At 41.1% G+C, this 22,009-nt stretch overlaps 2 protein-coding genes across 3 annotated transcripts; both read right to left on the reverse strand.

The window, feature by feature from the left end:
* Positions 1 to 1,844: 1,844 nt before the first annotated feature.
* LOC129601483 (nuclear factor of activated T-cells, cytoplasmic 1-like) lies at positions 1,845 to 14,891 on the reverse strand. Of its 2 annotated transcripts, XM_055500307.1 has the most exons (9): positions 13,382 to 14,890; positions 8,513 to 8,752; positions 7,382 to 7,740; positions 6,234 to 6,692; positions 4,952 to 5,160; positions 4,232 to 4,419; positions 3,610 to 3,753; positions 2,956 to 3,138; positions 1,845 to 2,546 (listed from the first exon to the last, which is right to left on the reverse strand). In XM_055500307.1, exons 1-9 carry the CDS (start codon positions 14,034 to 14,036, stop codon positions 2,083 to 2,085), a joined length of 2,901 nt encoding a protein of 966 aa, XP_055356282.1. In that variant the 5' UTR covers positions 14,037 to 14,890; the 3' UTR covers positions 1,845 to 2,082. The 2 variants fall into 2 exon arrangements, with proteins under 2 accessions (XP_055356282.1, XP_055356283.1); XM_055500308.1 differs by lacking the exon at positions 8,513 to 8,752 and having other exon boundaries at positions 13,382 to 14,891.
* Positions 14,892 to 17,338: 2,447 nt separating this feature from the next.
* On the reverse strand, positions 17,339 to 18,822 carry LOC129601486 (PE-PGRS family protein PE_PGRS47-like). The gene is made up of 5 exons (XM_055500313.1): positions 18,398 to 18,822; positions 18,042 to 18,107; positions 17,922 to 17,972; positions 17,763 to 17,861; positions 17,339 to 17,667 (listed from the first exon to the last, which is right to left on the reverse strand). The coding sequence occupies exons 1-5, from the start codon at positions 18,630 to 18,632 to the stop codon at positions 17,528 to 17,530; spliced, it is 591 nt and encodes a 196-aa protein (XP_055356288.1). The 5' UTR covers positions 18,633 to 18,822; the 3' UTR covers positions 17,339 to 17,527.
* Between the last annotated feature and the right edge of the window lie 3,187 nt (positions 18,823 to 22,009).

Genomic DNA, 22,009 nt, shown 5'->3' on the forward strand with positions numbered 1-22,009 from the left:
GCAAGAGTTGCCGGTAAGTATAAAGCCCATACTGAAGTGCGTACAATTACTGGTAATTCGTTATCGTAGACACTCATTAATCTTCTATACTTCGATAATCCTACTTATTGGAAACACTTTCGCGACAGGATATAACGGAACTTGCGGAAGTACACTGTATGCCGGTACAGAGTGCACAAGTACATGGTGTCTAAATCCTTGTGTAACCACAGAAATCTTTTGATTTCGCGTACTCCCCAACACCTTTTTTGCACTGCTTTATAATATTGTGTAGACAAAATTAAACTTATCGCACACTCTGATCACTTTTGCTATATATTTCGAACAAGTGCATAATCGTCTTTTTTAGAGGTACATAATTTTGTGGAACGTAGTCTTCGCTTTGCATGTGACCTTTACACAAAAAAATGTACAAATTACAAGTACAAATCTAAATCATAAAACAAATAAAATCTATCCACTGAGTCCGTTACGTAATTTATACGAGTACATAGGGTTGTCATCCCACCAAGGTTTTAGAGGTGGGATGTGATGGGAACGTGAACAGGAAGTGATGTGATTGGTGGGATAGACTACCAATATATTGATTAATTTCCGACATATTGTTTGCAATGAAATTAAAAATTTTTATGCTAGCTGTTTGTTACAACAGAGAAGCCTTGCGAAAAAAATGTATCTGTAAGAGAGTTAATTTACCGACATTACTGGTAAAACAAGTTAACAAAAGTCAAAACCCAAAAATCGCACGCAACGGAATCTGATGGTTCTCACGGTGGTTTTAAAGAAGTAAAAACCGTTGGAGAATTACGTCAAGTACTGTATCGTATCATCATCTTCCACAACGGTCACTTTATCGATCATCCAATCGCCGTACACCTTTTCGCAAATATTTTTCCAATAAAAGCGAATATTAGACGTGAACCAAGTCACTCAAGACTCGAAGTATTTGTACAAGTACTCTGTATGTGAATCAGTGCAACCATTCGCATTTCTCGATTCCAAATTGCTCCATCGCCGAATTTGTTAGAATGTCACTTAGAAAGTTAATATATCTAAAAATATATGCACTGTCGATGCGCAGTGCGCTATAGGTCAGAACTTCAGGTAGAGGATTTTGATCTTTTATTTTTAAAAATACAATTTCATCCCATCACATCACCGCGTCCCATCACTCATCACATTTTTTATCCCAGCCGCAGTTGTTCGGCATGATAGGATTGTGAGCAGGAAGACGGCGTGATTGTGAAAGCGTGTGATGACGTGATGACAACCTTACCGGAGTACATTCATGAATTCCATGCGTAAACCTTAATTGTGGTGAAATTTGTGGAAATGTGAAAAAATGTGAAAAATATATGAAAAATGAAAAAAACATATATATGAAATAGGTAAAAAAATTAAATTTCATTAAGGTTCAAAATTTCCAAATTGTGCTTTCGTACTTTTTAAAAGAAATTTTTGTATTTTAAAAAAAATATTTCTGTGCCCTCGTGAAATCTAAATACGTGGGTGACTAATCGAATACAAAATAAAGTGACAGATTGCTGAGAAACGCTCATGTACCAAAACGTATCATTATGGACCGATCTTCTTCAAATTCTGCACGCAAAAGCTTATAAATAAAAAGAATTTTCTTCTTCTTCTTTCTTTTTTGTAACCGTCCTCGAATTTTTTGATAATTATTTCTAAATTTTACTTTCTAATAATATAGCCGGACATTTTTCGAATGAGTGTACATTGCACAATTCACATCCGGAGGTTTCTACCTGACCGTAAATTCGTATCCGGACGTTTTTGCCAGAATGTATAATTCGTGATAAAGGTGCTTCGTCTCGACTGTCCCGCATATACGCCCAATTTATTTCCCGGAAATAACAACAAACATCCCGCCAAAAATGGTAAAAAGAAGAAAAACAATCAAAAACATGTAAACCATACTAATAAAACGCAATATAAACTCTATCCACCCCCCTTTTATATTCCTCAAAAAAGTAACAAAATAAACAAAAAAAAACCACCCCTGTGCAAAAAAAAACCTCTCTAAAAGAATAAAATTTCCAACCACCCCCACCCCGCCCCCCGTCAGGGCGGGCGGCGGGCCTTACTCCACTGGAACGCCAGCGACGCGCCCGGCCGCACTTTCAACCGCCGCCGGGGGGCGACCGGGGCCCCGCCCCCCACCGTCCACTGCTCGGTGACCCCCGCCGTCTCCGGCTGCACCACGCGCCCGTCCACCTCCAGTCCGCACGCCGCCAGGAAGGCTAGGTCGTGGGCGGACAGGGGGAAGAGGGGCGCCAGGGTGACGAGGGCGGCGTCGTCCTTGGCGTCGGGCCGGAGGGGCGGGGTGGTGAGGGGGAGCGCCAGGCTGACGGGGACGCTGAGGGGCGGCCACAGGAGGGGGAGGGGCGGCGGGGGGGCCTCCAGGGGGAGCACGCATTGGATGGACACGTGGCGGGCCGGTTTGAGGGGCGCCGCCACCGCCGCCGCCGCCGCCGCGGGGGGCGGTTTACTGGGGAGGGGGGCCGGCGGGAGCGTCGGACTGTGCACTGTGGAGAAAATTCACCGGTTACTGAATTTCTTGGATGCCTTGGCTTTTTTTCTTAATTTAGTACGAATTTTCATCCATAATGCGATTTTTCCGATTTTTTACTTACGATTTTATTTTTATCCATTTTAATATAGAAATTAATTTTTTATGTACATTTTAATTACGAGTATTTCTTTAACTTGCTTTATTTTTCAGGAATTTCAAGTTTTGCAATCAAGAATTTCTTTTAGGAATTTCAAGTTTTGCAATCAGTTTCTTCTGTAGATTTAATTTATTTTCCGTTTATTCTATTTGTATATTTTAGTATTAATTTTACAATTTGATTCCATAAGAATTTTTATTTTATTAGGAACAATTCTGTTTTAATTCTCTATTAAATAAATTTTTGCCTGATTTGTCTAACCCACCTGGGACGTAGAGAAAGGGGAAGGCCTGGCTGCACTTCTTGTTGTTCTTGAGCACGAGGGAGACCGGGACGGGCTCGTGGATGACGGCCAGGCGGTAGGGCGGGATCTTGGCCACCAGGTGGACCTGCGTGAAGAAGTTGGGCATCAGCTGCACCGCCTCCTGCCACACCAACTTCTCCCGCCCTGCGCAAGTGCAAAATACAACCGCTTTACATTATTTCGCATTTCACGGGCTCAATAAATAATTATTATATTAATTAATTCATTTATTTATTTAATCAATAATTTATTTTGTAATTTTCAAATTACTCTGTAATTTACGGGCTCAGTAAATAATTATTATATTAATTTATTTGCTTATTGAATCAGTAATTTATTTTGTAATTTTTAATTACTATGCGATGATATTTGATTTGATTTAAATTTCTATATTTGACATATATGTATATTTGATTTAATTAACCAGATTAATCGTTTTTTATGTAATAAATAAGTAAATTAACTAATTTACCTCGGAATCTGGTTGACTCATGTCGTAATTTCTTTAATTAATTATTTTTGTATTTAATTAGCCAGTAAATGTCAATAAATAATGGATTCGTACAAATAAATCCGTAAAATTTCTAAGGAATGCCCAATATAAAATACTCGTACCGGCGACATCGGCCACTTCCTGCACGAACAGTCGCGTGGATCCCTTGACCAGATTGCGTCCGATGACGACAATCTCCACGCCGCCACAGGCCGGCGACTGCGTCAGCGAGGTGTACTGGATCTGCGGGACGCCGGAGGAAGGCGCTAAAAGATATAATAAATCACAACAAAAAAAAAATGACATTAAACGAATAAATCATTTACTAAATTAGTAGCAAGAAAAAAAATATTTATTAATTATTCTTTATTAACTAATTTTTGTTAATTACTTATTAATCAATAATGAATTACATTTTTATTAACTTTAATTTATTAAATAATATTTTATTAATGAATAACTATTCGGTGTGTTAGCTAATTTCAAGCAAATAATTTAAGAAACACCTAAAAAATAATACAAATTATTAAGTATTATTTATTAATTAAATTGTGTAAATAAATCATGAAAATAATAATTTTTATTAAATTTAATTAACTGAATAATACTGTAACAATAAATAAATTGTTAATTAAGCTAATTTTAACAAATACTTAGGAAGAAACACTTAAAAATACTACAAATGAATATGTCTTATTATTAATTAATTTTCTGGATATGGGACAGTGAGGAAGAGGGACGTACTGCAGGAGATGACGCTGGAGACGGCCTGGGCGGTGTGCGTGACCTGGTCGGAGTCGGTCATGATGGCGCGGAAGACGAGGCGCACGTCGGCCGTCCATTTGCGCCGGTTCAGCGCGTCCTTCTTCTGCGAGCTGCCGCTGTGCTCCAGGTCCGAGTTGCGCAGCTTGACGATGCCCAGACAGTTGATGCTGCACCCACCACAATCATCACACATTTATTCCCCTTTTATCAGTTTTATTCACGAATTCTATCCACAACTAAGATGTATTTATCCGACTTTTATTTCATTTTATTAAGCATTTTTTTCCAGATCAAACATATTTCTCCTGAATTCCGTTTCCATTTAATACGAATAATATTTTATTATAGTACAATTTCTTTTTAATAAAAGGCGAATTTATTCCAGATTTCTTTCAAATTTCTTTTCCTTTTCATACGAATAATATTTTATTATAATAGGAAATTTTCTAATTAAAGGCAAATTTAACCCGGATTTTTAATTTTTCCGAATTTCCTTTCCTTTTTATTACGAAAAATGTTTTATTTTAAAGGCGAAACTTTTTGATAAAACGCGAATTTAACCCGGATTTACTCCGAATTTCCTTTCCTTTTTAATACGAATAATATTTTATTTTATTACCAAACTTTATTTATATCATAATTTTATATATATTTTGTTACTGTACATAATGCTGCGAAGCGAAGCGGTAGGTGACGTACTTGACGAGGCCCTTGCAGCCGGGCGGGACGTCCATCTCGAGGGCGGTGGTGTGGGCGTCGAGGTTGACGATGCGCGCCTGACTACTGGTGCGACCGCCCACGATGCAGACGCGATACCAGGGATGGACGCGCACCGGATCCGTCTCCGACCCGATGAACACCTGCAGCACCGCCTTCCCGCCGCGCTGCTCCCCTTCCCAGTTCACCAGCTATCCAACACAACAGGATAAATAAATTCCAAATTAAACGTTAAATAATCGATAAATAAATTCACAGTTAGACTATCACAAATTAAGAAATTCGCCGGTCGTCATCAGAGCGTTAAGAACTAATAAAAACAAAATAAATACGACTTGTAAATAAAAATTCATTCGCAACTAAATTCGTATTATTAGTGCGTAAAATAACGGATAATAAATCCTCTGGAAATCCTCTACCAAAGTCGCAAACACAGCGCTGGTAAGTATCAAATAAATTCATAATTAAAAATATCCTATTAAATTTACAATTAACAGCGTTAAAAATCAATGAGTACATTCGAATTAAAATATTAATATTCGCCGTCGGAAACTCGAAATACTGTCAACCAAAAAAATCGCAACCAAACTCATAAATTACTAGCGTTAATTCGTTATCGAAGAGCTAACACTGTAAAGCGTTGACCTGAAAACCTATTTAAAAATCACTAATAAATCCACTGTTAATACGGGAGAAAAAATAAAAATTCGTAAATTCCCAATTAAAAATAGCTTTCTAAATTTGTAAAAAAAATTCTGAAAATTATTAAGTAGAGAAATTCAGAAAAACATATGAAAAACATATTCGTGAACTTATAAATAATAAACCCGCGTAATTACAAATACTTGTTAAATCCGAAAAAAAATCGTAAAAATTCGAAATAAAACTTAAATTCGCCAATAAACAGTATCTACGGAAATTCACAAACAAACTCGTAAAACAGCTAAATAAAAGATAAATTCGTAAAACAATACGTTTATTAAATTCACTAACAAGGGTTTGTAAAATTACTAAATAAAACATAAAATCTCAATCATAAATGTCTTCTTAAATTCCAAGAAACAATTCGTAAAATTAAAAAATCTAATAAAACATAATTGCATAAGTAAAAATACTGTGCCTTCCTAAAATTCACAAAAGGAATTTCGTAAATTTCTAAATAAATCATTTCAGTTCGTAATTAAAAATTCCTTCATAAATTCGCAGGAAACAAATCGTAAAAATTCTAAATAAAAATTAAACTGCTAATTAAAAATCACCGCACCTGCACGGACAGCGGGAAGCGTCCCGTGCTATCCTTGACACACCCGCGACTCCCCTCCTTCTGATACCGCGGCCGATAATGACTCTCCGGCTGCCGGATAATCTTCAGACAGATCCCCGAGCCGTCCTGCGCCTGCACGTCAATGTGCAGCGGCATACTGCCGTCCTCCTCCGCCTGGTGGTCGATGGCGATGTACGCCTCCTTCTCACTGGAATTCCGCGGGGTGGCGCCGCCGCCCGAAGGCGGGCGCGGGCTGCTAGTGGTGACGCTGGTCTCCCACACCTCCTCGCCGCCGGAGGTGGTCGGCCGGCCGCCCCCCGTGGCGGAGGCCGTCCAGTAGGGGTGGTCGGGTGGGCGGCGGTGCGGGGACGAGGTGGACTCCAGGAGGCGGCTACGGGGCCGCTCCCCGCCCCCGCCACCGGGGGAGAGGGTGTCGTACACGCTGGCTGTGCGCAATAACTGCAAGCATCCATAAATTACCGTTTTATTCGGGCTGATTTCTTTGGCGATTATTTGTACAAGAATTGTAATCTAAATTAGTTATTATTCAATCTAACGTTTCGGTGAATTTATTTATTATAATTTAGACAACAATAAATAATTTATTATAATCATATTGTAATATATTCAATAGTATTTATTTACCGTTATAGAAGTATTCATGGATGATTTCTTCGGCTATTTTTGTTCAGGCAGGAATTATAATTATTTTGTTGTTTCTATTCCTCAATATATTTACTTTATTTCTAAATTTATTTAGTATAATTTAAATAATATGAAAGAATAATTTATTATACAGCATTTAATTAATCTACTACAGACGATTTATGTATGGCCGAATTTTTCGGCTATTTTTGCGAAAATATTACAGATACTGATTTAATATAATTAATATTATTCAATTTATTAACGTCCATGAATACCGTTTTATGCTTAGCTGAATTTTCTTCGGCTGTTCTTTAAATACTGCCAGTAATTTAATGTTGCCTTTTTAATTTCATTTGGTATTATTAATAATTCTTCCTTTTTAAATTATTATTGAAATTATGTATCATTTTTTTCGAAATGTTTCTGTCTTGTATTCTTATTAACTATTATTTTAGAATATTATATAATACAATTCCGCATGCGGCGATTTGTTTGCGTACCGGGGAATGTGGCGAGGCGGGGTTGTTGGGGCAGGAGGAGGGGCGGCGCGTGCCGGCCTCCACCTTGATGGACTCCATGCGGGGATGGGCGGAGGCGGAGGCGCCGCCGTAGTCGGACAGCACCGGCGACAGGCAGTCGCGCTCGCCGCCGGCCTCGTCCAGCTCCAGGTGGGGCTGCGGCTGGCGCGTGTAGCGCGGCAGCGACGTCGAGGTGGACTGGGCGTAGTGCAGCGGCCGCGGACTGGAGAAGGAGGAGGTGGACGTCGTCGAGGACATGCGCGACAGCAGCTCCACTGAGGGATGCACCAGGGTGCTGTACTCCGGCTCGCTCTCCATCTCTTCCTGCTCTGCACCGCATCCTGTTCCCAAAATTAGATTAATTGTTAAATTAAATTTATAAAAAATCTAAACAAACGTTTGGATAACATTTTATTATTAATTTTAAAACAGTTTAACATTTAAGATTTATTTCAAAATTGCTTTCTTGATTTTATAAAATTTTATTACCCTTTCCAAAACATTTTGTTATCACCATTTATTTCTCAAATGTTTTCCTGATTTTTTAAAATTTTAATAAAATTTTCAAAACATTTTATTATTAAAATTTATTTGTTAACTGTTTTCTTGATTTTAAAAAAATTTTATTAGCATTTCCAAAACATTTTACTATTAACATTTTTTTTAAATTGTCTTCTTGATTTTATAAAATTTTATTATCGTTTCCAAAACATTTTATTATTACGATTTTATTTGTTAATTGTTTTTTAGATTTTATAAAATTTTATTAACATTTCCAACACATTTTCTTACTAACATTTATTTCTTAGTTGTTTTCTTGATTTTATAAAATGTATCTTCAAATTTTAAATTGTTCTGAAAACAATTATTTAGTAACAAACTTAATTATTTTGAAAATATTTTTTTACTTAACTGTCTAGTTTTGTAGAAGTAGCCATGCAGAATATTCTAAGTGGTTCATTTTTTAAAAAAATATTTTGTAGACTTAAAATACACAGGCTATCCTAAAAATTTATACTGATTTTTCTCCCATTTCTTATGTTTTCTTATGCTTTCTTATATTTTCCCGTTTTCTCATGATTTCTCGAAATAATTCCATCGTCAACTACGCACCGCCGGAATCCATGCCGGTATTGCGGTAGACGGTGGCGCCGCCGCGGCGCCCCACGCTGGAGGTGGAGAGGCTGGAGGAGGGGGAGCCGGGCGTGGCCAGGACGTAATCCGGCAGAAGGCCGCCCGCACCGGGGCGGCCGCCCGTCGACTGGATGACCGACTCCTGGACGCCGGTGGCGCCGGCCACGCGCGGCCGCTTGACGATCTGCGGGTGGGTCTTGGAGCGGTCACGTGCGGCGGCTGTCCATCAACACAATTACACCGTATATCAGCTGACGCACTATCTCTCGTTATCGTTATCCCATACAGCGTAATTATAGTGATTTCGAATCATTAGCGGCTAGGCGTCGTCGGAACGTGCCCGTACTTGGGATAATCACGCGTAACTGATGTAATAGGAATTTTGCCAGAATACCGGCACGGGACTAATTCCTGGGTAAATGCCGGGAAATCAGTGACCGGCAAAATCTAGTACTATAATATTATGATTACTAGATGATTATTTTTATATAAGAACGCGCCACAATTTCAAGCGTTTCACATTTCAACCTTCAAAAGCAAACCGGGCTTCGAGAATTTTGCAACGGTCGAATATGAAAAATTCATTTTCTCGAATTATTATCAAATAAATAGATACAGAAATCGATCGGATTTAATGCCAGTTTACGTGTTCCATAAGCCCTGCGCCTTTTTTCAAATACCTTTTTAGCGATAATCATTAAAACAAATCGAGTAAATACTCAATTAAACGGTTCTGTTGGTTCGTAATTAGCAAGCGGAATTCTTTATTAAAACGATATTTAATAAGCTATATTTGTTAAAACATATATATTTATTAAAACACATACATTTATTAAGACTATCTCATATTGATTATTAGTTTTTTAGAACATATAATTATATTTATTAACAAATATACTTATTAAAACCAGATTATGTTTATTATACTATATTTATCGCTATATTTAAATATAAATCCAATTTTTTATTAAAACGATATTTACTAAAACTAAGCTACACTTAATAAAATACGTCGATTAAATACTCAGACTACTGGTTTATAGTTAGTAATCAGAATTCTTTTTTACTTTCTTTATTTCTTCAAGCTGTTTATTTGTTGGTGCCGAGGTTGTTAATAGAATTTAAATTGGAAAGCCGGTACTGCGCCCTTATTCGGCGCGGCACACGGTGCAATAAACAAGCCCGCGGGCGCTCATACCATGGAGGCACACACACCGCACCGTCATTGGAAAACACTAAACAGCAGCGGAATAATCTGAGCCGCAGTGTTCTGCTGATCAATAGGCTGTCAGAGGGCCGGCTCAACGCACCGCGCCGATGAAAGGGAACAACGGCAGGTAGATGCCGGTGCCAAGCGGATGTGCTTGTCTCACTAAATACAGCGAACACGCGGCCGGCTAATGTTATTGCCACCCTATTTAGCCGTGCTTCCGATCGCTGATCTTCTGCGAAAGAAATCGGCAATCGGCCGCATCGCTGGTTATCTTGTCCCTCTTATTTTAATGAATAATACTTCTATGATTATTCACTGAATAAATAGACGGAATAATTCCCGGTGGGGTTTCCAATAGGGTTGAAAATATTTCCCGGGCAACTGAGAGGGAAGGTGACTTAAAATAAACAAATGCGGCATGACCGATTCTTTAAAGTTCAGACTAAATAAATAACAAACTGAAAATAACCAGCATTACTGCTACATAAGGAGGATTAAACATCAACAGTTTTCGACCGTTTCAAAATAACTGCAAATAAAATAAGAAATTCAAAAAAGATGTTTTCCATTTCAAGTTTGAAATGATTTGATTGAAAGCCAGAAATCTGAAATGTTTGAACGGTAAATGGCACCTGTATCTCGCGCAATATATAAACTGGCACAGCCAGAAATACCGGTCATTATTATCTATGACATGGTTATCATTAATCTCCCACTGTACTGTAATTGTCGCTGGAACTACGAATAGCAATTTTAAAGAAATTATTTTTCTGGAATTTATGTGTTTTCCCGTTCACATCAATCATTATCTACAAAATTTTCGAAATAAAGAAAAATGATAATAAATAAAATCTGTGAACGGGTTTAGATGAATCTATGAAATAAATTCCAACCCGTAATAAAAAAATTCCGAACGATTAAAAGCAGGGTCAGTAAAGCACTATCCTTAATTGAACAGAATCCTTGTAAATGTCTTCCAGCACACAAATTTTGCCAGTGACAAAATTGTTGACGAAATTGTCGAAAAAGACGTTGCACCCGAGACACGCGGTGCGTGCTTGGTGAGACAAGGCATCCATTGAACCGCATAAGCCGAAATAATTTCTCCATGTAAACCTCTTGCCGCGCGCGCCCAGTAATCCCCTTATTTACTGCCGCCCGGAAATTAAAAAAACACGCTGAACATTATGCCGTGGCGTCACCAACTGCCGGCTGCAATTCCTCGCAACCTACGCTTTCCCGTAAAATTGCAAAACATCCCATCACAACACCGCCGAAAAGCCTCTTGCGCGGCGCCCATGACGTCACGCGAAACTAGCCTACTCTCGGTGTCTGCTCACGGCGGTTGCGTCAGCATCACGTGCGACGCGGATTTTTCTCACCGTGGCAGTTTTCTCGAATTTTCCACCGTGTAAACGCGCGGGGCCGCTCGCTGGTAGAATGATTTCTCCCGCTTTGCAACCGGGTATGAAAAATTCACCGGCGCTAAGCGAAAACCTACGGACCAGCCCCGACAGTATTTTCCGCCTGCTGAAGCACATTCACACTCGGGAAACGCCCGGCCTGCGTCATTTAATTGCCGCCAGTTTGCCGGTACCACGTCGGCAAAATGTTGCCAGTTTTTCAAGTGACAGAAATCGCTGCGCCAACGCTGCGTAGCAATTTCTGGCCAAATTTTACCGCTGCGACAATTTGGCACACATAATAAACTGGCATTATTTCACGTTCGATCAACGCCGTACTTCTGTTAAACACAAATCGGTCGGTTTTGCATCAATCTGGTTAGAAGCGAGCGCATTATCTTCTCAGCCTGATTCACAATAAATCATAGTAATTCTTTTTTTCCAAGTTTGTTAATAAATAATTTCTTGTGATATATTTTTGTTATTCGAACAGAAATTGCGAAGCTAAAAAACATTATTTCTGTTTGGCGAAAAACTAAAAATTACACAGAAAGAGAGTGGGAATTGTTTTCTTCAACTTTCACGATAAATTCGCACACTCCTGCCACACTGAGTGGTTGCAATAGCTTCAACTTTTCAAGTGCCTGGAGTCTCTGAATTTATTCCATTTTAAATTTCCAGTTCGGAGATTTCCGTGAAATATAAATTTTCGGCAAAAAAAAAACGATTTCGATATCAATACAAATTACTCTGAAGGAAATCACTCGGCTGCATTAGGAGCTATGTCCCTGAAAGCGACAAAAAATATAGCGAGAGCAAAATTTCCAGCCTAATGCGTTGACAAGTAATCTTTATAATACAATTTGTGCTTTTAAAACTGATGACCCAGTTCACATTAAATCACTGCCCAGTGAGCGGGCCAAACAAAGAGCAACTTTGTTTTATGTTAAGGAAAATCAGCAATTCCACTTAATTTCATAACTGAAAAAAATTTTGAATTTATCAATCATTTATTTTAATTAATTTATGTTTATTCGCGGAAGTAAATAATAACCGTGAATATCTTGAGAGAACGACACGCCAGACGCACTGTGTAATAAGCGATATGGAGCAAAGTGACGTCATAGTGTTCAACGCGGCATCATCCGCGCTCATACGCTGCGCAGCGGCTGTATCATACATGTACACAGCTGCAATATCACAGCCGATATCGGCCAATGCAGTGAGCCGATATCATCATATTATCGGCCAAAATAAATTAGTACGCTCACACACACTCTACCGCGGCTATTCGGAGAAACCGTTCATTCTGAAACGGCCTCGCATATGCAATCCTATAAACTGTGCAACGGCTGCACCTGTACACACAGTACACGCAATTAAATTAACTCTGTCAAGGTCATTGTTAGGCATCATCATTCCGCTGCTCAAAACCAGACACGAAGAGGAAAAAATGCCCTACTTCCGCGCGCCGTTCAACTCGCTGAACAAATCCCCGAGGGATTCGCTGCTGCGGATCGATTTATCGAACGGAACAACGGGATGATGTAAGAAATTACCGAAATATTGGGTTTTAACGACGGAAACATTATCATTTAATGCGCAACACTGGGGGAAAATTGCACAAGAAAATTCCGGAAAAACTGGACAATTTTGCGGAGCAGATTACCGGAAGAAAATTAACCAGAACGCTCTGTAATCAAAACAGTTCCAGGTACTCCAAATACACATTCAACACATACAGATTCTCCAAATAAATATTAAAAACAATTCAAAATATTTCGAAACAGAACGTGAAAAATATTTCGAAATCTGTTTAACAAAAGTTCAGAATAATTCGAAAAACGTTAAGTAAAAAACATCAAACTTACTGAAACAAATTTGCTTGAAAGTAAAAGAAAATAACTCAGTCTTACTTGGGTGAATAGAAAAAATTATTCAAAAAACGATAATAATTTTCACCAAAACTAAGAAAAATAAACCATCATAAAATCACAAACCGCGGAATTAAAACCCAAAAAATTTTGTCTATGAAACGGCAGAAATAATGTAAGTTACGCAGAAACAAAACCCGAAATAATCTGAAATAAATCCAGTAAAATGCAAACAGGAGAACAAAAATTCTAAGAAAATTGGGGAAAAAATCCAATAAAAATTCAGAAAAAAATAGAAGCAAAATCCCAGAAAATACAACCAAATATAAGAAAAACGGGCAAAAAATCGGGGACATACCTGAAGCAGCGGCCATATACTCGCTGAGATCCTGCCGCACCGACCAGCTAGCCGAGCGCACCGGCACGGGATCCACGGCGGGCGCGGGCCGGTCGCGCGGCACCATAAACTCCCCGCGCTTCTCCGCCGGCACCCCGCCCCCGCCCCCCATCGCCGCCATCCGCACCGCCTCCGACGCGCCACTGGCCACGTAGCGGAACAGTCCCGACGTCATCCCGGGCGTCACGGACACCGTGGGCGGGTACACCAGCACCTCCGACTGCAGCCGGCTGGCCAGCACCGCCGCGGCCGCCGCCCGCGCCTCGTCCTCCTCGGCGGAGGGGGCGGCGAAGGGCGGCGGCAGGAAGGCGGGATCGTCCATCTTCATCAGGCGTTTCCGCGGGTTATAAGCGGCGCCGACGGGCGGGAGGCCCTCCTCCCGCTTAATCACCGTCTCCTCCTCGCCCGTGCCCCAGTACAGCGGGCGGTAGGTCGGCGGGGCCGGGGGGCGCCCCCCGGGGGCGGTGGTCGTGTTCCAGTCCATTTCCTCGGCGTTCTCCTCGTAGCGGACGTCGAGATTGACGTGGACGCCCGGAGGGGGGCGGGTGGAGGGGGCGTCCCCCGTGGGGTCGGCGGATTGGGAATGGCGCAGGAGACCTTTGCGGCGCCAGCTCATTTTTCAACCAGGGAACATTAACAAGCACACCAATCCGATACAACGGGAATTTTAAATCAACGAACATCCAACACAGTGTTGCTGGCGTGGCGACAACGGCAAGGGACTGAGAAATGATTAAACGGGATCAACAAGGACGGGATGATTAATCACGGGAAGATGAAAATTTAATAATTTCGCTGTTAAATCAGCAATGTGCAGAAAAGACTGTGTATACAGCATGCAGCATGCACATGCGGTGTGGCAGCGCTTTTCGCGGAATCGCTGATCAATGGAGTGCGATGTATGTATAGTACAGTGCTCATACAGCGGGCTCTTGAGTCGACCAGTGCGTTAGAAACCAGCATGCAGAAACCCTAAACAAGCCTGCGCTCGATTCCTGGTAAAGAACTGTATGATGTACGTGTGTGTGTGTGTACAGCCGTTTCAGCTGACTGGAATGGCTGGCGTACTTGAATACGGATATACGCAGTCTCTCTGTTCAGTGTGTACCACTCTCTCTGCGCAGTGTCGCCACGGCTATACTGATATAGGCGCCAGACAGCATGCAGAATACAGCCTGTACAAGGAGTGGAGCGGTTGCGCTGCTAATGGAAAAACAGGCTGCGGGAGTTTTTGTCAAGGGTGGCGCGGTGTATCATGTGTGCGGCGGGAATGTGGCGTGGACGCATGCGACAAGCACCAACCGCGGAGGAAAAAAACCGCCGCACAAAACCCCGGAATAGCAAGTCATGCGCGGCGGGCGATTACCCAGTCGTGTGGCAGCGGCGACGGCGCGGCGTGACTCAGTGCGTGACGTCACATTGCACTACTTCCATTTCCAATGGGTGGGTTGGCGGTTTCCCACCGATTGGTCCGTGCTGTGACGGTGGAAATGGAAGGACGGCGACGGAACTCACATGCGTCGTTCTCTGTGTGGATTTGTACTGAATGCCGGATACGGTTTATGGTCGCGGAATTTGAGTGTTTATCGGTTATCTATGTCTCAGTTATTCAGAAATCAGAAGATTACTGTAATGTTATCGCAACACGTAGAAACTTCCTCAGAGTAACAATGCCGCAGCCATAAAATTAATCTTGGAGCACGAATGGTATCGTTTATTATTACGTAATAACATTGTTTTGTAGTGCTATCACAATTTCAAAAGTTTCATATTTCAAGCTTCAAATCAAATCATTTCAAAATAAGTCGAGCTTAGAAAAGATTTGCAACTGTTTGAAAAAAAAATCCATTTTTTTGGTAAATTACTATTTAGTGATTAAAAGGTGCAGGTACTGATCACACTAAGTGCCTATAAAATTTTTATTCGCGAGAAAGGCAGTATAGAGGAAATGTTCTTGTATAGAGGAAACGTTCTTGTTGTGATTTGGCCATGTATGACTTGCGGAAAGGTAGTTTTCTTGCTTTCGGTTATTCGTGTGATTTTTATTCTTGGACTAGTTGAACCCGCGCAAATTGCGCGGAAAAAATAGGCTAAATAATTAAGGTTAAAAGTTTTTCCCGAGTTTACTTTTATTAATAACTAGTTGAACCCGCGCAAATTGCGCGGAAAAAATAGGTTAAATAATTAAGGTTAAAAGTTTTTCCCGAGCTTACTTTTATTTATTATGGCTAAATCGACCCCAAAACTATTCTATTAATTGTAACCTGGTTTTAAAATCGCTTATTATTAAATCTGCTCCTGTACAAAATATGCGTTTGATTACCGGCGTTATTTAATTTTTAACCTTTATAAATTGTTTTTCACTTCACGTCTATGTAATTTACAGAATAAGAACCCGAAAATATAATGAAAGTAGAGCCGATTTACGACTTGCGGTGAGTTTCGGCTTGTTTTTGTGGTAGACTTTTAAAATGGTTTGCTTACCTACTTACACTTCAGTTTTCAGCTGTTACCCAGGAAATTCCAACTTTTCAGAACCCTTATGCAGCGACTCGCTTGCTTGGCGTCGCTTTCGGCTCTGCCTTCGACTCAATAGAGATCAGAGGGGCAATTACCAATGCCTTGTGAAGTAATTCTAGCCGCTACTAAAATTAGGTATGCACAATCAATCGGTTATGAATAAAAATTAAGTAAACAATGGGAGAGCACTTACAATAATAATATAACCTTATTAACCACACAGTACGCACATTATACATAGAACAAAAAAGGGTTTTGGGTTTGCAAAATAGTGTGAAAAATTGCCAATATAAAGTAAATGGTGCCTGACTGCCTGTGTTCATCACACTCCGTAGAATAATGACTTCACATGACAGTACGTACTGCGCCAGCCCATGGTTGGGTTGTTACGTTCACATTGAGCATCCCGGTTCGGGAGCCAGCTACGTAACAGCAGCTAGTTGAGAAAATTAATGATTTCTCTTTTCTCTGTTGCCGCTGTGTTCCGTAGACGTTGCATAGTAGGGTTTTCCAAATTTTCTTCGGAAACTTATTTATTTTTCAAATTAGATTCACATTGTGCACTTCTACCGAATAAGGGCTATTAAACGATATATAGAGAGCAGAGATTAGCCTAGTACATCGTCCGTAGGAGGAGCGCAAACACACTGGCCGCACCCCCTCTTAATCTTTTATTATTAAGGATGTTATGCACACCCATTATTAAAATTACTTTGCATGTACCCATGCACTTCGTTTTAACGCGTGCGCCGCAATTATATGTACGTTTATAATACAAAAAATTACCGGTATAGATGATATTCGTTTTGACTTACCAGTTAGTTTTACAAGTATTGGTCGCGCTAGCGCGCGACCAGTTGTGTTCGAGGTATGGAAGAATAAAGAAAACCACAAAATATACAGCACTTGATAATATTTTAAAAACCTGAAAACGCAAAAAATATTTTAAAACCTAAAAACGCAAAAAATTGGAGCCCAACCCAAAGAACCTAGCGGAGAAATATCTCGAAAAAATTAAAAAGCAGAAAAGCGCAGCTGTACCCAGCTATGTTCGGCCAGTTATAAATATTTTTGTGAGCCGTTTAGCTTTTCTTTCTGGGCCGAGTGAAAATATATTTAGATGATTAGGTATCCAAACATTTAGATATCGAGAAATTAATTACTGAATGTTTAGAAAATCTGGACCTCGCATGTACACACTGTACCTATACATTACATTACTGTACTAACTTGTAAAAGTAATGTACATATTATACACTGTACATTACTATTACGTATAAAACTGTGATTATGCCTTACAGTACATTACAGTAAATTACTTTTACGATTAGTACATTACTAAAACTAATGTACATACATTACGTTATTGTATTATTATTAATCACTGTACAATAAAAATTATTGTCGGTTCATATTAATTCTTTGGTTAATCACGTCGGAAGGTAAAACAAACAAGAGAGCGCAGTGTGACGAAAAATTGTACTGTACAACAGTGCAACGTTAACATTGGCAAGACGGAAATTATAATGAAACGAGCCGGATCAGTCGGCTCGCAGTTTACTGCAGTAATACTGTGTTTAGCACGGTTCATACGTGGAAGCCGGCCGAGACCTGCTTGTTGATCATGGGGGCGGCCGCCGACGACTGTCCGGTCTGCTGGAAGTCGGACGGACTGGGGAAGTCCGACATCTTGATCCCGATCGTCTCCAGACTCGGCGTGCGGACCGCTGCAACAGGGTACATCAATTCGGCTGTTTCTTAGGCTTCTTAGATTTCTTAGACTCAGCACGCAGGCAGAATAATATGCAGAAATGACACTAACCGCCGACGGATTTAATTATATCCTGGAAATCCTTCCACATGGTGTTGGCGCCCACTTCCGCCATGCTCGTCTGGCCGAAGCCGCTAGCGGCACCGACACCTGGCATAAGAAAACGGTATTACCGCGGTTGGGAATCGTCAATGAGGCAGAACAACGTACTGTCGAAGCTGCTACCGCCCGTGCCGGCCATGTTGCTGACATCCTTAATGCCTGTCGCACATTAATCAACATGTGACCTTTTGCTATTCATGGATCGGTTTAGCTGGGTAGCTATCTTACCGGGGAATTCGCTGACTTTGCTTACGTCCTTGAAATCGTCGAAGTTAATTCCGATATCAGCCATACCTGTGAAATAAATATCTATATCATAATATATATTCCGTTCATAGTATTATTTAATTTGGTTTCGTTATAAATAAGGCAGTGCTCGTTACAGCTAGCCGAGGCCAATCATGGCCGAAAGTACTATCCACATCGCTTCTGAACGGCTTACACAGATACCTTATGATCGACTGACCCATGTTCAAATGCTCACAGGGAACTCTTCTCCGTTCCAGTTACCAAGGTCTTCGATTGTTCTAAGCCGTCATCACCCACGAAATTGAATTAAGTACATTCAAGAAAAGTATTCTTACCGCTGTTCATGCCCCCGCTCCCTCCGGCGCCGGGGATACCGGGCATCGGGGGTGCTCCCATCCCGCCCATTCCACCCATCCCTCCCATTCCACCCATCCCTCCCATTCCGCCCATTCCCATGGCCCCCATGGCGCCACCCATCAATCCCACCTGCCGTCGGGAACGGGCCGGCCGCGAGTGGACGGCGGAGAACATGAGGATCAGGACGAAATTCTTCACCGTTGTATACGACATTTTTATGGATACGCTGTTCCCGCAATTGCGTAACAAAACCCTTGGAATCCCAAAATTAATTACTGTAAAAAAAAGTGCTCCAAGATAAATTCAATAAATAAATTAAATTAATATATCAACCGTTAAACAGGAAAATGCAGCCCAAGAAAATGCAATGGAGTGTAAATTATGTAATAGCGCAATTTTAAAAGCCGGCGTAAGGGTTTTATATGGAAGTGCGATAGTGTCCGGGTTAATGAGTAAGTTGACCTATATTTTTCTGATATTAACACTCATACTGCATTAATTAGCGGGAAAGTAAATTAACCGCCCGCTGCGCTACACCGGCCAATGACTATGAATGCAGCGCATTAAAAAATCATTTTAAAACCGTAATTAGCCTGCCGGACGCCGCGGAGGCGGGACCAGTGGTGCATAACGCGAAATACGCGCGCAGCGTTCGTTGCATATTTTTGCGGTGTTTGGACGCCGTTCACCCACACAGTCAGGGTTAGCGTGTAGCGCGCTCGCACTGAAGTTTTCAAGTGCGCGCTGAATACAGTGAATAGGAAACAGCGCTGCATTGACCGCCGCGCAGTGGCGCACGTTCGTCCGCTCGTCGTGCGAGTTTCTTTCTCTGGCCGCGGCCAAGCTGCAACTGCGACAGTAATGCCGTGCAGTTTAATATGCCGCAGCTGATTATACAGGTATTTGGCTGATATCTTTGGAGAAAATCTTGATTGATACTTCGATTTTTCTCATATTTCAATCACTTTAAGTACACGGTTTCATATTTTGGTCGCTGGTCACTAAGACCACCACCCACGTACGTGGCGCGCTACCTGAATAGCTGCTGATCGCACAACGTGTTTTTTTCACTGGTCTGTAGTCAATAAAACAAAACTTAAACTGTTGGAATTAAAAATTTATGAAATTTGCAAACGTGGAAGAGCCGTTCTCGCCCGATTTCTGTTCTTCGTTTTGTTATTTACGGAATAATTTTTTTGGGTTCATGCTTCGAAATTCATGAGCGAGGTTTTTACTCTGAAACCTATGCATTTCTGGTATTTTTGTTTGTTAGGAAATTTTAACACCCGGTAACCAAATACGAGAACGTACGCTTGAATTGATCGAGATATTAGAAATACCGAAGCATTGTATGTACAGTACTCGTAGTATTACATTGGTGCAATTCAAGAATATAACTTTAATCAGCAATGTTATACCACGGCAGCACCTTTAACCACCATCGTCTAAATGAAAAATCCCTTAAGGGATTTGGCCCGGTACATAGCGCCAAATTTGTATACATCCACGGCAACTTTCGCTGTCGCACTCTCCCAAACACTTTTCTGCATTTCTTTATGATATTTTGTAGCCAAAGGATTCGTATACATAGGCGAAAAACCCGTTTGGTACTATGTACCGGGCCAAATCCCTTAAGTTAATATGAAAAGGAAAGGTACCCAAAACACCTTGAGCATTTCCACGCTGCAAATCTCAAGACTGAAACGCTGAAACAGGAAGCGTCGATATATGTAATTCAATACAAACTGTATCTGTATGTGAACAGTGCCGGTTTTAGCTTTCTAGTTTACCTGGATACGCTAGGGCGCTGGTAAGGCAATCTGCAACTTGCCGGTAGCTAGCGGGAACCGAGATCCTGACTGACCTTTCGCCAGCCACTTGCTTAATTACTGCAAAAGATTCAGCACTGTGCTATAATGAAGGTATTACTCAGTTAAAACATCTAAAACTGACAATTGAGAATGATCCTCTCGCGTGTCTCAACCAGCACAAAATAAATAAGATATGCAGCGAAACAATAAATCGGAAAAAAATCAAATATTAAGAAATTTAATAAAAAATCGTAATAATATTAAACGATTTATAAAAAGCGCGCATTTTATGATCAATAATTTTAAGACATTATATGTAGACATTATTTACGTATAACTGTATTGTAGGCATTAATTATATCATTATTAACTATGGACATTACTTATGACATATGGGCATTAGCGCTAATTATGGACACTACGTACACACTACACACATTTACGTTACTCATTCAATAAATGGGCAACATAGGTAAAATGTTAAACCTGTCAGTTTCGGTCCAGAACGACCGTTAAAGTTTTAGCACAAGTTGCACAAAGGGCCATATGCCGATACAGTGTGCAGTGTAAAAACCATAAGTAATAGTTATCATTAGATTAGCTTTCTATATATGTAAATGCCGAAAATCGGTGAATTTTTGTTTATGTACTCATGTACTTAATCACAAAGGTGTACGCGATTCGCATTCTCATTACACACGCACGGCACATGTACCGGCTCGACTCGCTATCGCGTTAGTAATAATGCATGCGCAGCCGTACAATACTCTGCGATTGCTTTATTCGGCTAGTTCTTTCGAAAACGGCTCGGCTTACATAGTAATTCATTAATCAGATGGTACTGTCATGGACAAAATTCAATTTGCAAAGTACGGTAATTCATTCGACTAGACCTACGATGGAGGCCATAACACCGCGAAGTACTCGCGTCAGAGCACGACAATACTCACAACAGCCAAATAATATACAATGTCGGTGCATATCGTTATTCGCGGAATTAATATGCACATTCGGATCGGCTTTGCATGTCACTGCGTCGCATGGACCACTGACGCCAATGATATCACCCATTCTTAGGTGCTGCAGCAGTCTTTCTTGTGATGCCGTGCCGGTGGCCAATGTACTGTACAGGTATCGCTTACAGGGAAAAAAATGTAGGCCTTTACATAAATATTCTTCTCGCACAAAAGGTAGGTATCTGCACTGCCATTTGCTTATACCGTACTAATTACTATGTCATTCTGACTGCGTAGCATTAAGAGATAACTTTTAATGATCTCCTTGCGCAAACCATTGCTATCCATGGCAAGCTTTTTCAGATATCCCGTACGCGGCATCTTCCTGCTGTTCTTTTTAGTCCAACCGTTCAACACCAAGCTCTTTATCCGCCGGCACCGGCGACCCAATTTAGGGGATGCCACCGCCTTCCGGGGGATTGCGAGCGACCCTTCATCAATTGCCACCGGAAGTCGATCGAGACCGTCGGAACAGTGCGGTCAACCCGGGGACGGGAGCGTCGATCCGTTCGGGTTGAACCGCAGCCCGGCAACACGCAGTCGGCAACGGGAGACCTTCGTACACCGGCGTCCCGCCAACACTCCGCGGGAATGGAGACCGGAAGCGGAAGGACGGGTTCTGGACGGCGCTGACGTTAGCCCAACCACGGCATGTTGGCAGGTACGCCACGTCGAACAGATTAAGCGGCTGTTGGGGCATCTGGTTATTAGCGTGTTTGGAAGTTATATGCTGAACGAAGTCGCACATGAATACACGCGACTA

This window comes from Paramacrobiotus metropolitanus, unplaced genomic scaffold, assembly GCF_019649055.1.
Source record: "Paramacrobiotus metropolitanus isolate TYO unplaced genomic scaffold, Prichtersi_v1.0 Parri_scaffold0000240, whole genome shotgun sequence".
Lineage (NCBI taxonomy): Eukaryota > Metazoa > Tardigrada > Eutardigrada > Parachela > Macrobiotidae > Paramacrobiotus > Paramacrobiotus metropolitanus.